Here is a 20,800-nt window from a genome sequence, read left to right as displayed (position 1 = left end):
GTAAACGTACTGTCTATCTAAACCCGACTATTTTACCAAATTGATCCAAAAAATTTTGATATTTACAAAAATGACCCAAGTTCAAAAACAATCACCAAAATGACCTGAAATGAATAATAAAATGGGATTTTGGGCACCTAATGGCCGGCATCACCTAGTATTTTGGCCCCATGATTGCCTGATGATTGTGTCAGGCTTTAAAAAATTAATTTTTTGGACTTTGGGAATCCAATGGTCAGCATCAGGATATTTTTTTTAAATCGTATCGTACTGGTATACAAAAATACTAGTATTTAAAAAAAAAATTTGGATCTGGCCTTGTAATGGCCGGCACCACACTAGTAATTTTTTTTTGGCCTTCTAATGGCCAGCAGCAGGGACTATGGTATTTTTTTTAAAATCGTATCATACTGGTATACAAAAATACCAGTATTTAAAAAAAATTAGTTCTGGTCTTGTAATGGCCGGCACCACACTAGTAATTTTTTTTTGGTTCTGGCCTTCTAATGGCCAGCCCCAGGGACTTTTTTCGTGTCCTATTGAATTTTTTTTTTACTTTTCTACACTGATTGTTGACACCAAACCAATAATTTTTTTTAAAAAAATTCTTTTTGGTTCTAGCATTCTAATGGCTCCACACTAGTAAAAAAAACATGGTTTTGACCTGCTAACGGCCGGCACCAGACTAGTAATTTTTTAAAAAAATTTTTTACTAGTGTAGTACCAACCATTAGAAGGCTAGAACCAAATTTTTTTTTACTAGTGTGGTGCCAACCATTAGAAGGGCAGAACAAAAAAAAATACTAGTGTGGTGCCGGCTATTAGAAGGACAAAATCAAAAATTTTTTTTACTAGTGTGGTGCTGGCCATTAGAATGCGAGTACCAATTTTTTTTTTACTAGTGTAGTGCCAGCCATTAGAAGGCTAGAACAAAATTTTTTTTTTACTAGTGTGGTGCCGGCCATTAGAAGGCTAGAACAAAAAAAAAATTACTGGTTTGGTGCCGGCCATCAGTGTAGAAAAGTAAAAAAAAATTGTATTGGGACACAAAAAAAGTCTCTGGTGTCGGCTATTAGTGTAGAAAAGTAAAAAAAATAAATTGCATTGGGACATGAAAAAAATCCTTGATGCTGGCTATTAGAAGGCCAGAACCAAAAAAAAAAAATTTCTAGTGTGGTGCCGGCCATTACAAGGTCAGAACCAAATTTTTTTTTAAAATACTGGTATTTTTATATACTAGTATGATACGATTTAAAAAAAAAACCTAGTGCCGGCCATTGGGTTTCCAAAGTAAAAAAATCAATTTTTTAAAGCTTGACACAACAATCATCAGGCAATCATGAAGCCAAAATACTAGGTGGTGCAGGCCATTTAGTGCCCAAAATCCTATTCTACTGTTCATTCAGATTATTTTGGTGATTATTTTTAAACTTAAATCATTTTTATAAATATCAAAATTTTTTTAACTCAGTTTGGTAAAATAGCCTCCAAACCTACATTTAATTATAGATTGGGAAACTTTGAAGCTTGGTTAAAAACCAGCCCATATACCCTCCCAACAAAATGATAATATAAAGAGCCCAACAAAAGAGTGAAGAGCCCGAGGCCCAACAAAACTTAAGTTCGTTCCAATTTGTTGGGGGAAGGCCGTTGGTGTTGTGAATCATTTGACATCTGGTCTGGGTTTTTGGTCGGCACCTGACATCTGCTCTTTCACCGGTCCCCTTTAAATTACAATTCCGTAACGAACCGAATAAAATTTAGAACTTGAATTTCATATCCACCATTATAATAAGAGAAGTTATATATTATTAGTAAGTATGGGCAATTTTTTAATATAAAAAATATACATTTGGTCTTAGGAAATTACTTTTAAAACATAAAAATATTTTATTTTATTTTTTTGGTATTTTTCATAATTAGCATAGATAATTAGAAAATATCTTAGAGGTGAAGTATTTCATTAGAGAAAAAAGTTCTGCCATTACCAAAATAATATAAAAAGTCCTTCCTTTTTCTTTTCTGCTGCTCAACCAAAGCTTTGGGCACTTAATCTACTTGTTGTTGGGGTTTTGCGTCGTTTTTTTCGCTGTTATTCTTAGTGGGTATCGGCAAAATTCGCCCTTTTTGGCTATTTTTTCCTTCTTTGAGTGATATTGGAGCTGCTCGTTGGTGGTTCGGAGGTAAATTCAGAAACTTCTTTTCCCTCGTTTATTGTAATAAATGGATGATCTTGACATGTTATTTGTTTCAGCTACTTTTATTTTTATTCTATTTTTGGAGTGTGGATAGTATTCGGGTTAACGTATGGTTTTAAATAGTTTGTTTTGATTTGAATTGATATTGGAGTCCTTGATTGACTTAAAATTCTCCAAGATTCACCTTCCCATATTTTGCTGCTAAGCAGAGTACTTTCAGTTGAACTATGAATGGGCACCTCACTTATCCGCTCAAAATTTATCTCCTTTCATGTTTTATTTTTCAATGTATTTATTCATTTATTAATCTTTTATGGTTTGTACATTATGATTTTGCATAAAGTTGCTGCTATTTTCTGATGAAGAATCTGCAATTTAAGTTTTTAGGTCCAAATTGTTGTACTTGTTGCCTGCTGGTTCATTTAAGAAAAGGTTTTGGTTTTGTTTCAAGTTACGATTAGCAGGTATTTGGACTTTCTTTCATTTGATATCAAGTTTTGTGCAGTCCTTACTGTAGTTTAGTTTCTTTTTTGGTTCAACTTCTGCATCTTTCTGTTCCTGCAAGCATGTGCATACATTCACCATCAAAAGGGAATTTGTCTAATTTTCTTCTTATGGGCAGAACCTTGCCAAAACATTTACTCACTTTGGGGAATGGACTGGCACTTTTTCTCTGCCATCAAGCTTTACAAATGATGTTCAGGGGACAAAAGGCTGCAAATGCACTTGGCATATTTAAGTGGAGATGGGGCGGTGAATCGTCTTTGACAACAGGCTTACTAGGTGATGTACCTTCTGTGATTGAGTTGTCTGACTATGGAAGAGTACTACCAAGTCCAGGTAGTGAGAGCCCTTCGGGGCTTCTGAATGGTGAGACTCTGAATGCAGAACCAATTGTTGATTTGGACTTATTCTTCGAACGTCTGTATAGCTACTACTGCGAGAAAGGGCTTTGGTGCATAATTATAAAATGGATGGTTGAACTTCTGAGTGTGGGCTTTACCATATGTTTCTCAGGGTTCTTCCTGTTATTTGTTGATTGGAATGGTCTCCGCAACGCAAAGTGTGGGATGGATGCATTTGAGTCTGGAATTAAGCCATGTGATCTTGCTAAGGAAGCTCTTCACCAGCATCCATTAACCCCTTTGACACTTTCAAAAGCTATTATTGTTGGATATTTGGGGCTATTTTCCATCTATTGGATGTTCTGTTTTTTGAGGTTTTTTGCTCAATTAAAGGATACCCTTGGCATACGCCATTTCTATTATAACAGGTAAGTTCATCCTGATAAGTTAAAGGATGCTTTGTAAGCTTTAATTTTGCATTGAGATAAAGCAGTTACGGTGGCAGTATCTTATAAACAGTTAATGATTTTATTATCATTGTTTGTATTTTATTTTGCAGTCTCCATGTTACGGATAATGAGATTCAGACCATGCCATGGGCAACAATCCTTGAAAAGGTTGTCCAGTTACAAAGTTCACAACAATTGTGCGTGGTCAAGGATCTTTCTGCTCATGATGTGGTTATGCGATTGATGCGGAAGGAGAACTACTTGATTGGAATGCTTAATAAAGGAGTGCTTGCTTTTCCTATATCAGCCTGGGTCCCAGGTGCCGGTCCAACTGTCAAATCCGGCCCTTATAGAACACAGCATTGTCTGATACTAACAAAGACACTTGAATGGACCTTAAATTGGTGTATACTGCAGAGCATGTTTGACCGGTATGTTTAATTTTACATAACATTTGACTTTCAGTTGTATGTATGTTACTTTCTTTGATAATCACTGTTATGGATATGGTTCCAACTTGTAAATTTTGCAAAACAGTCAATAGAAGCAAGTTTCGGAACTTTCCACTTTCAGACTAATGATAAAATTATTTATTTCATCATTTTTTTAAAGCATAATATTTCAATTTCAAGAATATTATATAATTCTTATTGTATGAAGAGGGGTATAATAAAGTACTTTTTCTGGGGATGTTTTAGATAGCGCTGGGAAAAATTGATGGGTTCTTTGAAACATACATTCTTGTAATCAAGACGCAATGTGTTTTCCTTTGCAGCATCTCTAACATAGTTATGTTACCTGCCGGCTGACTTTGGTGCTGTAGCTTTAAGTTTTTTTCATTTTTCTCGTGAAGTATTAACTTTTGGTAGTCCTGCTTGAGTTGGTCTTTAATGGTCAATTCATGATGTAACTGGAAAGAGTTGCATAAATTACTATTTTATTGCTTTTTTTTTTGTCTCCCATTGCTGCTTTTTTGCACCTTCTTGACTTGCAACTATTTGGAATATTTCAAAATTCTTAATAGGTTTTACACTTTTAATATTCCGACGTTTGTTGTATGATTAGGGAGAAAATATTTTATGAAGTACTTTGAGTTTCAAATGCAACTTGCTATTATTATTATTTGCAGAAAAAGAAAAACAACTAAATTTTGGGGTTTATTGCCAACTTCATTTTGGGATGCAGAAACTTTTGTGTTAGAAGGGACTTCATTTCTAATCCTAGGACATTGAAGAAAAGACTCATGGTTGTCGGGTTTGCTATGCTGCTTCTCTCTCCATTTCTTGTTATATTCATGCTGGTTTATCTCTTCTTAAGGCATGCTGAACAATTCTATAATCATCCAAGCACAGCATCATCCCGCAGATGGTCAAATTTGTCAAAGTGGATGTTTAGGGAATTCAATGAGGTATTTCATACCCCCTTATCTCCGCTTTATTTGTTAGCTAAGTCTTTTGTTTTTTTCTTTGGTGCTGTCAAGTCGAGAAGGATTTATCCACTATCTATCTTCACAAGCTTGTGTTATTACTTTTATGTAGTCATCATAAGTGTTAGTCAATTGTTTGAAGTTACTTATATTTTCTGCGAAAAAAAAATTATCATAATAAAGAAAAGTTGTTAAGAACATACTGTGAAAAACAAGATGGCACAATTGTTTCTTGAGATGGATATTTATACTTATAGATTCTCTTGTTTTCACATACTGTAGTCTGTATTTGTACATATACCGTTGTCTTTGTCTTACAGGTTGACCATTTATTCAAGCATCGGATTAATAGCAGTGTTATGCATGCTTCTGAGTACTTAAAGCGATTCCCCTCACCAATTATTTCTATCATAGCAAAGTTTATCTCATTTGTATCTGGTGGTTTTGCTGCTATCTTGATCATCATTGCCTTTCTAGAAGAGTCTTTGCTCGAGGGCCATGTAATATTTTTGAATTTCAACCGTTTCAGAGTCTTCTATTTCTTTTCAACTCTTCTATATTTCAATTTTGTTTTTTTTTTTTTACTTCTTTTCCCAAATGTGTAGATATTTGGCCGGAATTTGTTTTGGTATGCTGCTGTTTTTGGAACCATAACAGCTATAAGCCGGGCTGCTGTTACAGATGAACTTCTGGTCCTTGATCCAGAAGGAGTAATGTCTATGGTGGTTCAACATACACATTACATGCCAAAGAGATGGCGTGGCAAAGAAAACACTGAAACAGTCCGGAAAGAGTTTGAAACTCTATTTCAGGTAATCCCCCTTAATTCCTTTTTTTTGTTTTTTTTTGTTTTACCTATAATCTTCAAGTTGCATTCATAAATGATTTTGATTCTTTTTTTTAGATTTTATTTTTTATTTTTTAAATTTTCTGATGTAGTACACTGGAATGATGTTGCTAGAGGAGATGGCCTCAATTTTCCTCACTCCATTCTTGCTTCTATTTGTTGTTCCAAAGGTTCTTTTCTTTTTCATCTTTTTTTGGGTAAGTTATTTCTATTGTCATAGATCTTAGCTTTTCAACTAAAATGTTTTGTGTTGATTTTGCAGCGGGTGGATGACATTTTACAGTTCATTGCAGATTTTACTGTGGATATTGAAGGTGTTGGTCATGTTTGCAGGTACACTGTTCATTTTCTTTTAATTTACGAAATGATGTGTTTGATTGTCCCGTTTTCATTTTTGTAGTTTTAGTGCCTTTGATTTCCAAAACCACGGGAATGGCAATTATGGCTCTCCAAGCAATGCACCTCGCGCCCAGAGGAGTTCCCAAGGGAAAATGGAAAAATCGTTCTTGAGGTACGATCAATAGCAAAGATTAATTGGATTTATATACTTCCTCTATCCTAAACCCTGCACATAACATTTTGCTGTGAATAGAGTTTGAGAAACCTGAAACAGGATCACGTAAACTCTTATCCTAATTTTCTTTGTTAATATAAAGCTGACAACAAGTTTTTATTTTCATTTTAAAATGCAAATGATGAGACATAATATCCCGACTCTAATAATTCCATTTCTGCTTTAAGGGTATGGTGTTTCTTCTGTCTTTTTATTGTGCTGGATATCCCTTCTACTTTTTCCTTCTATAATAGTTCCATCTTGAATAATTCTATTCTGATTTCAGTTTCAAAAGTAGCTATCCTTCATGGGAACCAGATTCTCAAGGCAAGCAGTTCCTGTCGAATATTAGAACTTTCAGAGAGCAAAAGTTGCAAACGCAGGGAACCAGACATGCAGATTCTTTGGGTAGATTGTGGCAAGCAAGCCCTCTGAGAGGTCATGTAGATAGAAACGGACTTTTTCCAAGGGAAATGCAGCAGAATATTCCCGACACTTCCCGCGATTTGGGTTCTTTATTGCTAATTGACGCTGAACAGCAGAATCACCCATATCTTCTGGATTGGTATTATACCTCTCGAACTCGGAGAGACGCTGCTACAACAAGGCCATCTGAACCAGGTGAGCTACAGCATGAAGATTACTGGATGCCAACCAACATGACACATGATGAAGCAAGAGATGAAGAATACTGGCAGCCATACCATTATGATGGTCGGTCACGGTTGCAGTCACATCTTGATGCTTCAACATCATCTTCTTTCTTCCACGAGAGTGTACTTCAGCATCATGATACAAATGAACTACCGCACCAGGCAAGGAGCCATTGGTGGGCCAGAAGTGGTCCACATGGTATACAGCCCCAAACAAGCTTTCTCGAGCCTCCTGATTTCAACCGTTATTCTTCAGCTCAGCGGTATGATAACATGTCTGAGAGAAGTGTGGAAGAGCAAGATCAATCCCTTGACTGGAGGGATTCTCAGAGGTTATCCCGGACAACACACATGGAGGACGATCTTGAAACCGGAGGGGATATAAATCTTCATTTTGATGATGTATATAGTAGACCTCCTGAAGCTCTCACAGTAAATTTGAGGCTCCTGAGCTTAGATTGATCGAAACGAACAGAATACAAATGAGTTTCCGTTGTTGGAATAGGGTTTTATTAAAGGAAACTCTGTATTCTTTGTTGTATATAAGATTCATCATGAGATTAGATTGTAGAATGTCTCTAACTCAAATTTTAGAAGGTTACATGCTCCAATGAGCCATTTTTAGCCTTGTGATAATGTATAAACAATCTCAAGCATATTTTGATCATTCTAAAATTTCATTCAAATTCCATATATTTCTTTAAGCACATTTTTCATGTTCAAGCATATCATTCAATACCAGTCCTCCATACACTGAATCAATCACATCTCGAAAAAAAAAAAAAACCATATGCAAGTCTCTTGGCCCTGCATCAGCCAAGCTTCCATTCTAGTGGATTAATTATGGCAGTAGATCACATTCCCTTTGAAAATGAAAATCATTCGGCTGATGACGTGATCAACTATCAAGTGTCAGTCATAATCATGGGTTATATCAATATACATGTATCATTAATACCACCGGTGAAATGTGTTGAGGATTTGTCATCCAGCTATTGCAGAATCAGATTCCATCTTCCTTTTTTTTGTTGAACTTTATTTGAGCTTAGAAGACTTTTGCAGTTCAATAATGTTTTGAATATTACCATATATGTGTTCTCCCTGATTACGATGGTTCACTCATCTATTTCTCTTCATCATAAATATATATGCATTATTCAGAGAGTTATAAATACCTCTCTTCATAGCATAAAATTCACTAAGATAGAATTAAAAAATGGAGCGGCTTGTTTCAAACTGGTACAACCATCGACCTTTGCCCGAGTCTTATATTTGTCCACCAGAAACAAGGCCCGGCAAGCTCAGCATTCCCAGTGGTGACACCATTCCCGTTGTTAGCCTCGGGGAAGCTTTGATTAATCGAAGTAATACCATTCTAAATGTTCTCAGGGCTAGCCAAGAGTTCGGGTTTTTTCAGGTTTGGACGTAATTATAAATATATATATAATGGCAGTCATAGCTGTTTTTCATTTTTTGTTGCATTGAAACAGGTTGTTAACCATGGGGTTTCAGAGAAAGTATTGAATGACACAATGAATGTGGTGGAGGAGTTCTTTAAGATGCCAATGGAGGAAAAGGCAAGCCTCTACTCGGAGGATCCAAATAAAGTCTGCAGGCTTTACACAAGCAATATTAACTATGGTACTGAAAAGTATCACTTTTGGCGTGACATTCTGAAGCACCATTGTCATCCTTTAGACGACTGCATTAAACTTTGGCCTCAAAAGCCAACTCGATACAGGTAAATTTAATTAAATAAGGCCTGATGATGATCAACCGTTAAATCTTAATCCCGTTGGTTAACAGGGATGTTATAAGGACATTCTCAGTTGAAGGAAAAAAACTGGGTTTAACAATCCTGGAGTTGCTTACTGAGGGCTTAGGGCTTGAATCTGGGTACTTCAAGAAGGATCTAAGTGAAGCTATGCTATTGGTGGCTAACCATTACCCACCATGTCCAGATCCAAGCTTGACCTTGGGGTTACCTAAGCATTGTGACCCTAATCTCATTACCATCCTACTTCAAGGACATACCTTTGGACTTCAAGTCTTCAAAGATGGACAATGGATTGGTGTTCAGCCTCTGCCTAATGCTCTTGTGGTTAACATAGGCCACCAATTGCGGGTACATACTAATAGCATGCATGAGCATGGCCTGGGATTAATATGGTTGCACCATGGCATCATTTGTGAATGTAGATTAATTTGTTGATTTGGCTTTGATATAGATTGTGAGCAACAACAAGCTGAAAAGTGCCGAACATCGAGCAGTGACCAACTCCAAGGTTGCTCGAACAACTGCCGGATTATTCATCAGTTCCTCGGAAGACAGCATTATAGAACCAGCAAAATCTCTGACCAATGCAGCACAGCCTCCATTATACAGAGCTTTTCGATACAAAGAGTTCCTAAGTTACTACTTCTCCATGATGGGAGACACTGAGTTAGCTCTTCAGCCTTTTAAGTTGCCATTTAATCAAAGTGTGATTTCGTAGATTGATATGATTAAACATACAAATTACCTATTATTCTTATATGTATCTTTCATGATTTAAACTGATTCAGCTGTCAAGTATCAGTCGTGATCATGGTTTGAAATATAATTTGTAATACTATAAATGTGATAATATATGGTATGCGAGTTTGCCAGACATAGGGAATATTAATGGTATGAAAAGGACTATAGCTCTCTGATTTCATGGATGAGGTAAGCTAACAATCAATTCCAAAGCATAGCCGGAGAATTTAGTGCATGATTAAGTATGCAATATGTAAGCTATGACTGAATAATTAAAATAAAAAATAGGGTTAATTTGGGTCTAAACTTAACAATAGTTCTCACATTGGGTTGTAATATTTTTTTTTATCTATGTTAACTTCTAAACTTAGCAATTGTTCCCACATTAGGGTTTAAATCTCTTTTAGGTCCAACCTTTTTTCAAGAAAATATCTTAGACAAAAAAAATTTCAAGTCCCAATTTGTAAACAGTTGTCAAGTTGAAAGACTAATTTGGAAAAAAATTCTATGGCTCAATATGAGAAAATTGTCAATTTCAGAATAAATTTGGACAAAAAAAGTTCAAGTGAAGCATTTTCAAATTTCTGCCCAAATAATACATTAACCCTAAATATATATATATATAAAAGTTATTTTTAATATTTTTTAAACATATATTATATCATTATCTTCTATATTAAATTTCTCTTATTGAGTTGATATCACATGTAAATAAATTATCAACTGAGTTGGAAAGTGACTAAAACAACTTCTATACTTAAAAAGTAATAAATATTATCGTGAGGATATTTTAATCTTTTTGTGTATATTTTTATAAAATCTATAAACCTAAAAAAAATTCCCAAATTGAGAAACTTAAAGCCTAAAACATCCTCAAAGCCTTAATTTTATTATTTCAACTAAAGTTTTATTTTGTTTATTTATATATAAACTTTATATAAATATATTTTTACATGGAAAAATTTTACTCACGTAATGAATGTGTCATTATATTGGAAAATGTTCAGAAATTATGTCAAAATTGACATAGTGAAATTTTAAAAAAATTCTAAAATTGTTTAGAAAATTTCGTACGTAAAGGGCGTTCGAGAAAGTATTTGAACATTTCAATCAATTTGAACCAAAGTTTAATATCTTTAACCTTGATTTTCTCCACTATTCTAGAACTTTTATATTTCTAACCGATACTCCCATGAAGAACCCCTTGTGCAAATCCCTTGTATTGTCGAAGTTGAAAATCAATTTTTGGATTTAAATTATAATTGTTCGATGATTGCAATTATAATTTCTAATTTATTTAAGTGCAAAAGAAAATTACTCAAATAAGCTTTTACTAGCATGAGAATTATATAGAGAAAAATATGTAAAAAGTTTAATTTTCATTTGAAATTCTTAATTAATTAAACTAGAAAAGCTTGAACTTAAGTACGACTTACTAGAACATCGAACGACCACACCCAAGGGAGGATACTTTTTGCATGCCACAACACATATGCCTTAATGGACTTATTGGGTTGATCCAAATCCGATCCAATTTCCCAACGTTACTTCTATTAATGCGCTTAAAAATCAAGCTCATTTATTTACTTAACTAAATAATTAAATATTCCTCTAAAATTAATAATGTAATTAAGTTTAATTAAATAATTTAAATAACCTAATTCTAATTTCGTTAAAATCATGACGACATTATCGTATTAGAATTTATGTTCAAATTTACTAAACTATCTGAATATAATTAAACTTCTATAACTACATAATTTAATTTTCACTTTGGACTTAATTATTTAATTTATTCATCTAATTACATAATGATTTAAAGAAATTAAATTAATCTTAATTCATCTTCTATCTTATAAAGAAGTGGAAAGTAATTTATGCAATATATTTCTCTTTTGTCATTTTTTTCATTTTAATCAAAGTTCTTATTATGCAATCCATTCAAAGTTTTTGAGCTAGTAGAGAGGCTAGTTGGACATATATAATTAGAGCTAAAATAATTTATAATTAAGTTTTGACTCTTCATCTATAAAAGTTTATCCAATCATGGAGTCAATTTACTAAAAGTACCTTGGCTAAACTTCTCATTATATATCATTATGAAAGTAACTAAATTAAGCTTTTATCTAATGACCTTGTCATATGTGTTTTTCCTTCAGAGGAGATCTTTGATCCCTTCAGGTTAAATTCCATCACATAATTCGTTCCATTTTATCTCATGGTCACCATTGTATCTTCCCTAACGAAAATAATCATTACTTAAACTAGTAATGATAAAATCATTTATCCCAGACAAATAACCCATGACCATGTTCCACTGTCTTGAGAGCACAAGTTTTCAATATATCAAGGCACACGAGTTATACATTGGGGCATTCACTTACTCAAGATTTAGATAAGACACACTATGAACGTCACAAATGAATAAATCCATAAACAAATCTGGATAAATTAAATTAAGGTATTATCCAATCTATACTTCTATTTCTAGAAGTCAATCTACCTTCAGTTGGGCCTATTAGCGACTTAATATTCCTAACATGAGTTATTTTCTCAATCTAATTCATGGACTATGGGCAATTTAGATTACTTACTAATATAAGTTGTCTTCTCGCATTATAATTCTTGACCATATAATATAACTTAATATTATTTAGACCTTAGATAATCACCAAGTCAATATTTTCTTATCCATGTTTCTTTACATACAAAAAATCATTGAGGACAATCATATAAAGAATATGAAATAAACATGTGGTAATTTTTATTTATTCAATCAATTCAAAAAAGTTCAAGTAGATAATGACAAAATTAGCTACACCCAGGGGACAAATCTCAACAGCTAGAGATCTCATCAAGTAGGTTATGTTAAGTGGTTATAAAAGATTCCAAAAGCAACAACCTCCATGGCTGGAGCATGAGTTTATATAAATAACTTATGAGAAATTAATGAAGGCTTTAGCGTGTAACTATTTCTTTAAGGTTCTATTTTCCCCCACTATATATGTTGATGCGCAAAAGAATTACTGTAAATGAACCTTAAGGATGTTAAAAATTTTGAGCCCTTAGTGTAGTAATTTTATCATGTTTGATAGGTTACTGAAATAATATAATAGATTATTCATGGAAATAAACAAATGCTATTTATTTATATGCTAGATTGTCCTTTAATTGCTTTTGCATGAAAAACTAAATGTATAAGCAAATATTGGTTCATTGGTTATATAACGTTTAACTAATATTAAGTTACATTATATAAACGAATTATAATGTGAGAAGGCAATTTATACTAGTAGTTAATCTAAATTACCGACAGTCCATAGAATTAGATTGAGCAAATGATTTAAATAAATAGGAGACTATTATGTCGTTTATGAGTCCAATTGGAGAGATAGTTTTTCTAAGCTATCAGAGTCGGATTGATTCTTAGAAATAAAGACATAGATGTGATTGTTCAGATTAACAATACATTGGATTGGACCCAAGTTCAATTTATCCTAGATTCGTTTATGGATTTATTCACTTGTGATGTTCATAGTGTGGCTTACCTAAATTTTGAATAAGTGATAGATCATGTGTGTATAACTTATGTGTTTTGATGTATTGAAAACTTGAGCTCTCATGACAGTGGGCCAAAATTTGGTACGTTAAGTTCATGATTTGTGCATGGCATAACATTACTTACAATAGAATCATAGCTTTAATAAGAGTAAATGATATCCTCTCTTTGACATTGTATATATTATGAAAATGAAACTTGACCAAGGTCATTTGTCTTGGATAAAAGATTTTAGCATTACTAGTACGAGTAATGATCGTTTTCATTGCAGAAGATATAATTGTGACCATGAGATAAAATTGATCGAATTAGGTGAATGGTATATAATAAGGAAATTAGTCACAGTGCTTCAGTGGAATGGCTTAGTGACTAGATAACTTGTGATTAATAGAAGAAGAGTCGGGACTTTTTTAAAATTATTTAAGCCCTAATTATATATGTCCTATTTCATTTTATCTAATTGTTTGGAATGGAATAAAAGTAATTACTTAAAATTACACGTGCATTTTAATACGATTGTCTTGACTTTAATATGATTAAAATAAGACTTGTGTAAATTATTTAATTAGGTAATTAATTTTGGTTTATTTACTAAAATTAATTAAGAGCCTAAAATAGATATCCGGCCCTTAAAGTGGCTCAATTGGGGTCAATTAGGTGGGTCGACAAATATGTGGAATGCTTGTCGTTGAAGCAAATGTGGCGCAACAAGAAGTCCTTATAGGATGTTTGCCACCTATAAGGTGTTGGAAAAATTCAATTAAGAAAACAGTTTATTGTAATAGTGGAAGTTTGAAATTTAAAAAACCGAGCTAGTTTGTGATATTTATAGTAATAAACTTTTAACGAAAAGTACATGTGCTTTTTGCGAGACGAATTCGAGTCGATCCTAGCTTATAATCGATTGGCCTTCTCTACTATCCTCATACCATGAATAACGTCGAGTGTGGGCTCGAGCAACACGAAGAAACTATAGAACAAGAAACTAAATTGTTGCTTTCAGTGGGAAAGTAATTCTCTTAATAGAGAGCGATAGTAATCGTAATCCACAGAAAATAGAATTTATTTTAAGAAAATAAACTTCCACAGCTTTCTTGCAGAATAATGATATATGAAACTTATGTTAGAACCTCTACCAGTGTCATCTATTTATAGGAAAAGTGAAGAGAATTTTGGTTGAATAAGACTTACATTAATAATATTTATTTAATAAAAAACAATCTCCTACTCCAACTGGAGTAAGGGTGGACGCAAACCCATAAAAACTACTAGGGTTGTCGTCATCTTGTATAAGAGGATTTGGACCTACCATGTCTTGAGTCTAATTATATATGCTTCTTGAATTTTTAACCCAACACTTTATAATTTAATCAAACCCAATACTTGATTTTCTATTTCCCAAAATAAATATTATCCATCCTATTAATTTAATCAACTAAATTAGTTTTCAATTAAATATTTTTCTTAACCCAATTCTAAGACCATTAAAGTTATAAAAACTTTACTATAAAATAATTTATGAGAAAATATATTTAATTTCCTTATTTAACAAATTCATAATGATTAATTAATTTCATTTCATTTATTTAATTATAGTTAATTAAATAATAATTCGAAAATATTAAACTAATTCTCAAGTCATTTCTATACTTAGTGAGAAAAAAACATTCATTTGTGAATACAACTCATTTCTCTAACTTCATCATTTCCATTCATTTTTGTTCATTTGTTTCTACATACAATTCATTTCTGGTTTCAACAAGCTAACAGAGGGACTGATTGGACATATATAATTAGAGATCAAATAATTTATAATTAAATTTCAACTTTTCCCCTATTTATTATAAACTTATTTAGTCACAAAGTCATTCCACTATAGTATCGTGACTAAGTTCTCCCTAATACATACCATTACAAAAGCTACTTAATAAATGTTCATCCAATGACCTTGTCATAAGTGTGTTACCTTCATTGGATATCCTTAATCTTTTAGGGATAAATTTGTTCTCCTAATATTATCCTATTTTATCTTATGATAACCATTATATCTTCCTTATGAAAAGTCAATTACTATCAAATAGTAGTCAAGTCATTTACCACAAAGACAAACGAACTATGGCCATGTTTACTTTTCATTAATCATGTAATGCCAATGAAAAGATATCATTTACCCATTAGTTGAGCTAGGAATTCCACAATTGTGAATGATGCTACATATTGCAGAAGTCATATACTCAACACACTAGCTTTTAGTTCCTTATCTATTTGAACTTAGACTTTTACTTATATTAAAGTATACAAGTCACCCATATATAATTTAGCATCCACTCAGGATTAATGTATACCACACTATGAACGTCACAAGTGAATAAATCTATAAACATGGATCTAAGATCTATCCTACTTGGGCCATGTCTGATGTACTATCAGTCCAGTTAGTCACATTTATGTCTCTATCTTTTAGGAGTAATTCGCTTTGATGCTTAAGACAAAACATCTTCCCAATTGGACTTGATAAACTATATATTATTCTTTGAATTGGTTTACTCATTTCCAATTAAATTAAGGACATGTTTAAATTTATCTAACAATACATATTGTCTTTCTATATTACGATCCAACCACATAACATCATTTAGTATTAGTTAAATGTTAGATAACTAGTGATCCAATATTTTCTTTCATTGCTTTGCATGCAAAAACATCAAGGACAATATAAAAATGGTATTGATTTAATTAATAAATATTTTTATTAAACCAATTTGTTCAAAAAATACAAGGATACAAAATGAATATAATACACTTAAGGTACTATATCCAACATAAGGTATGTTCAACATAGGACTATTTATTTTATTAGTAATTCCAAATAATTAGAACTCTAATAAGTTCTTTATAAATATCTCACATTGGTTGAAGAGAAAAGGTTGATGATTGATGAAAATCCTTAGATTGGTGAAAACTAAAACTCTTTACTTATCAATTTGTTCATTTAGCTGTGTATGTGTAAGAAAGAGAGATTATTCGAAATCGTTCTTCTTTTCAAAGTTTTAATTCAGTACTTCTGTATGTGTTTGAAACAATGCTAACACTTTGTACGATCCGTGAGTTAGAGAGTAATGTGAAGACGGTTATACAAAGTATATTAATATAATCAATGAATTTGTTTTATTAACCAATCTGTTCAAAAAAATTATAAGTGTATATTGACGAAAATATTAAACTTAAGGAAGTAGATCCAACATTTTGGACTATCAATTATGGAAGTTCACAAAGGGGGATCGAAGAAGGAGATAATCCTTTGGAAACTACCTACTATTGGAAGTGTCTTACTAAAAGGTTCTGAAGAGGGAAAATCTTATGACACTGTCTTACAGGTACAAGTTTGCAAGGAATAGGAAGTTTATGTATCCCCCAAGCCTCTTATTCAAGTCAACAAACGAGAATATTAATAAATGGATTTGCCTTAGAAGTCAGGTTTTAAGTACAGGTTAAGTTATAAGAAGAAAATTTTGGGGTAATATAATGAGTCTTTACAAAGTTTAGTAAGAATTTGCATTGGTAATAAGACATCTTCTAGTCTACCATTAGAAGTCGTTAATTTGTATAACTTTACTAAAACCCTAAACCCTAAACACCCTAAACCTTAAACACCCCAAACCCAGCCTAGACGTTATGGCCTAATTTGGAGATGTCACAAAAAATGGGTTTACTTATGTTAAATTATTTCAGTTATTGTACTCATGTACTTTATTTCTATTTTCGAAAACGTTGATTAATTAATTTATTTACCAAAACTTATTTTTTAGCAGAAGTTTAACAAACCGATACATTTTATAAATCCAACTCGTGCTCTTAGGAAAACTTTTTTTGTGTGATAACCGTCAATTTCATGAAATAGTTTTATCAAGCATGCAGAAAAAAAAAACAAAACCAAAAATCAACAGTTGAAAATCATAAAGTCTGAAGAGTCCCAAAAATACAAACTCTCAGAATAAAACCAAAATCGTAAATAAACCATAAATTAATGACTTTAAATAGTTTACGAGCGAGTGGTCACCGCTGAGTCTCCGCCACACCGATTCGCTTAAGTCTGTGGATTACCTGTACAGAACAGACAACAGATGTGAGTTTTTGTAAACTCAGTGTGTAACCCAACAGAATTAAGCATGCAAACATATAGAATTATGTACATAGTTAGATACAAATTCAGATTTAAATTCAGATATGCAAAATCCTACCCCCATCCTCTATACACCAACTCGGACCATCCCATCACACCATGTAAGGTTAAAACACCCACCCATCCCTACACACCACGTTGTGCCATTAAGACACATATTAAAATATATTTGCAGCTAAGCTACTAGAATATAGGCGTTTAACGCCGAGCAGAATAACTCCTCCTTATATACAAATCCCACCTCAAAACAGATACAGAAAACATATACAAAAATTCAGAATAAACATGCTCAACATGCTTATATGCAGATAATAAAATAATCAAACATACATAACATTTAAATACTCAGAATAGAATATCAAACCATCAGATCCATAGTTTTAGGGTTTGGTTAGCCCTTACCAGCCCCACAGTCGATCGGAACGACCCGTGTGACCCTAGGGAAAATTTCAAATTAACACGCCCGTGTGGCCCACACGACCTAGCTCAAGAACCCACATGTCCGTGTGGGCCACACGCCCAACTCGACTTGGCCCGTGTCGCCCATATGACTACACTTGAGCAGGGGCGAAGCCAAGGGGGCTAGCATGGGCCCCGGCCCCCCCAAAAATGAAAATTTTCATTTTAGGCTGTTAATTTTTTTTTTAAAATTTTAAATTAATAAAGGTAAAATTGCACTTTAGCCCCCCTAAAATTATAAAAATTCGATTGAATCCTTTACAAATTATAAAGATATAAACTATAAAAAATTAAAATTTCATCCGGCCCCCCTAAAAATTTTTCTGGCCTCGCCCCTACACTTGAGCCACTACACGATAGTGTCTTGTGCACGACCGTGTGACCATGCCTACATCGATCACACGGTCGTGTCTCGTATATGGCCAACCACACGGATGACCACATGCTCGTGTGGCATCGACAGAATAATTTTTTGGCTTTTTTCAAAACTCATTTTTCTACATTTTGGGTACACACCTAGTACGAATTCAATGTCAAAACACTTCTGAGACCGCCAACACCTAAAATTGACCAATTAAACCCCGAATTAAACACTTAAATTGATATAATACCGAACTTCCTCGAAATAAACAAAGGCAACATTCGAGTATTCAACGCTTACCCAAATCCTCGAATGACTCCAACTACGATTCCACGAGAGATAAGTCCCCTTCTTCACAATTCGTTGCTGTCAAAACACAATTTTAAGTCCACGAATAGATTCGAGAATACGAAACACGGATTTAAAGAACAACTCCCAAATCGAGTAAAACATTAACCCTTACTTACCAACATACAACCACCTTGAATTGAACACCAAAAACAGGAGATAATTATGCCCAAATGAGGAGAAGAAAAGGAAAAAGGAGGAGAGGAAAAAAACATAGAAAGGGGAATAAGAAAACGTCAGATTCAAAATGGAGAGATTTTGGGGAAAAACTGAGTTATTTACCCAAATCCCACTACATCCACTATCATAACTACCCACTACTCAGAATTTAAATTCCATGAAAACTTTATCACAAAACCGAGTAAAAATAATACCCTCATTCGTACAGGGATTCGAACACATGACCTCCAGCACATAAACTTCCTTACCACTCGAACCAGTAGACTCATTCTGATATAAATATACAGATGATTTAATATAAGCTCACTGAACAAATATAGGGCTTGATTCCAAAAACCACAAAATTTAGCAAAGATAAGACTTGAACCCAAGACCTCATTCACACACCCAGAACACTTAACCACTGAAGCGGATAGATTTTGTGTTAAATTTTATAGAAACAAAAATAAATTATTCAGGGCGTTACAACTGAGATGTTAGACAAGGACAAATCCCAGAAGAAAATATTATTTGGAAGAATACCTCTACGTTTAAATCGTTGGATGTGTCCGCCAATGGTTAACTTAGAGAATACAAGGCATCAGTTACTCCAGAAAATCTGTGGAGCACTCAGTGATATACAGGAAGTTTAAACTCTGTGCTTTTATTCTTATTCCCTACCAACATAGAGTCTTAATAATACACTATTGTATAGAATCTCACTAAGTTCATCTGGACTTACGATTGTACTACCTTGTTGCAGGGCCTATGGATGAATCGAGGTTCGTGTAGAGGGATCAAGCCAGACATCGCCAAGTCCTTACGAATGGTGGTAGTTGTTTCATGCATATATAGAGGGGCACCCTTAGAGGCCATGCCTTGGGGATGTATTAAGTATATCCATATTAAAGTTTTAAGCCTCAGTATTTATTGTAATATTTTTTCATGCCTAATAAGGATGAAAGGTTGCAAAAACTTAGTACATGATATAATCAAAATTTAAGTTTTGAAATCAGATATCATCTATGGAATTGAGTAAGGGTTGTATAGTAGCAATGGATGTATAATTTAATATTAACTAAGGTTGTGAGTAATTGAATAGAAGCCTTCTTAAGTAAGCCAGGTTAATGGTGATACTGGGTACCGAAACCCGATGATTGATTCGGGTATAAGGTGTTACACATGCCCCACAAGAAATTGTCCATATCCTTGGCATCTCTCTAACCCTTGAAGCCTTTAGGCTTCAGAATGTCCTAACAATGATTCGAGGTACCAAGCACGCCTTCCATGGTTTTAAGTCTCGTGAGGTCCGTTTTAAGCTCTATGATTTCGCTGCACATAGCCTCTACCTAGGCTATAAGGTCTTTGTTCTTATGGGCCAAATCGCTTATCATTGCATTAAGGGCCCCTTAGAGCTCCCCCTTTAGCTCTTCCTTATGCTTTTCACAAGACTCTCTGCTACCCATCTCTAGCCCATCCATGTGACCCTAGATGTCCTCCACTTGATCAAGGACATTCACCATGGACTTTTGTACCTTTGCAAGCCTATTCTTCATAGACGACACCACATCATTTGAGTTTCCTCTTGAAATGCCTTTTTTGCCTCTTGTTGCAGCACCTTGGCTCTTCACCATGCATTACTTTTTTATAGCAAATAATGCCTCTAGATCTCAATCTTCTTCACTAATGGAAGCAACAACATTTCTCTTTAAAGGATTTTTTCTTCAACCAACGAGATCTTGTTATGTGGCCCCTTTCCCACAATTATAACACTTTCCTTCAAAATTTTTATTGTTGTCGTGGTTGTTCAAGCATCCCCCTTCACGAATGCTCATTTCACCTTAATGACCTTTTGACTTTTCATCATTTTTCTTGGACTCGACATTGTCATACTGCTTGAATTTCCTTTCGCCCTTACTAGCATAAAGTGCCTCTTCTTCATTCTTTAGCAAGACTTCTATTTTTTTGGCTAATACTTATTGACTAGCTAACAAATTTTCAAATTCGACAAGGAAGGTTAATTTTGTCTTCCTTGTATAACAATAACAAAACTCCTATATTCTAGTTTCAACCCGTGGATGATGATCCGTTTCATTCTAGTATCATCAATTGGAACTTCAAGATCCAATTCAGAAATCTCATGACATAACATTTTTACTTTGTGAAAATATTATGTTATTGACATATATTTTGTTATTGACATATTTTATTGTGTTACTGACAATAATTCACTTTCTAGAAG

The 20,800-nt window shown here is 33.6% G+C and overlaps 2 protein-coding genes across 7 annotated transcripts; both read left to right on the top strand.

Annotated features, from left to right (window-relative positions):
* The first annotated feature begins 1,767 nt into the window (after positions 1-1,767).
* Positions 1,768-7,678, top strand: LOC107895078 (autophagy-related protein 9). Of its 6 annotated transcripts, XM_041075825.1 has the most exons (12): positions 1,768-2,183; positions 2,579-2,662; positions 2,821-3,068; positions 3,216-3,471; positions 3,603-3,923; positions 4,678-4,900; positions 5,239-5,418; positions 5,524-5,730; positions 5,858-5,935; positions 6,028-6,098; positions 6,166-6,276; positions 6,605-7,678. In XM_041075825.1, the coding sequence occupies exons 3-12, from the start codon at positions 2,891-2,893 to the stop codon at positions 7,431-7,433; spliced, it is 2,454 nt and encodes an 817-aa protein (XP_040931759.1). In that variant the 5' UTR covers positions 1,768-2,183; positions 2,579-2,662; positions 2,821-2,890; the 3' UTR covers positions 7,434-7,678. The 6 variants fall into 6 exon arrangements, with proteins under 6 accessions (XP_040931759.1, XP_016675955.2, XP_040931758.1 ...); XM_016820466.2 differs by lacking the exon at positions 2,579-2,662; XM_041075824.1 differs by having other exon boundaries at positions 1,778-2,183; positions 2,586-2,662; positions 2,821-3,471.
* A 462-nt stretch (positions 7,679-8,140) lies between these two features.
* On the top strand, positions 8,141-9,622 carry LOC107895253 (protein DOWNY MILDEW RESISTANCE 6). Its single transcript, XM_016820573.2, has 4 exons — positions 8,141-8,388; positions 8,462-8,712; positions 8,778-9,096; positions 9,200-9,622. The coding sequence occupies exons 1-4, from the start codon at positions 8,188-8,190 to the stop codon at positions 9,464-9,466; spliced, it is 1,038 nt and encodes a 345-aa protein (XP_016676062.2). The 5' UTR covers positions 8,141-8,187; the 3' UTR covers positions 9,467-9,622.
* The last annotated feature ends 11,178 nt before the right edge of the window (positions 9,623-20,800 follow it).

This window comes from Gossypium hirsutum, chromosome A08 (genome assembly GCF_007990345.1).
Source record: "Gossypium hirsutum isolate 1008001.06 chromosome A08, Gossypium_hirsutum_v2.1, whole genome shotgun sequence".
Lineage (NCBI taxonomy): Eukaryota > Viridiplantae > Streptophyta > Magnoliopsida > Malvales > Malvaceae > Gossypium > Gossypium hirsutum.
Note: the sequence above shows the minus strand (reverse complement) of the source record. Positions and strands in the feature narration are given on the sequence as shown.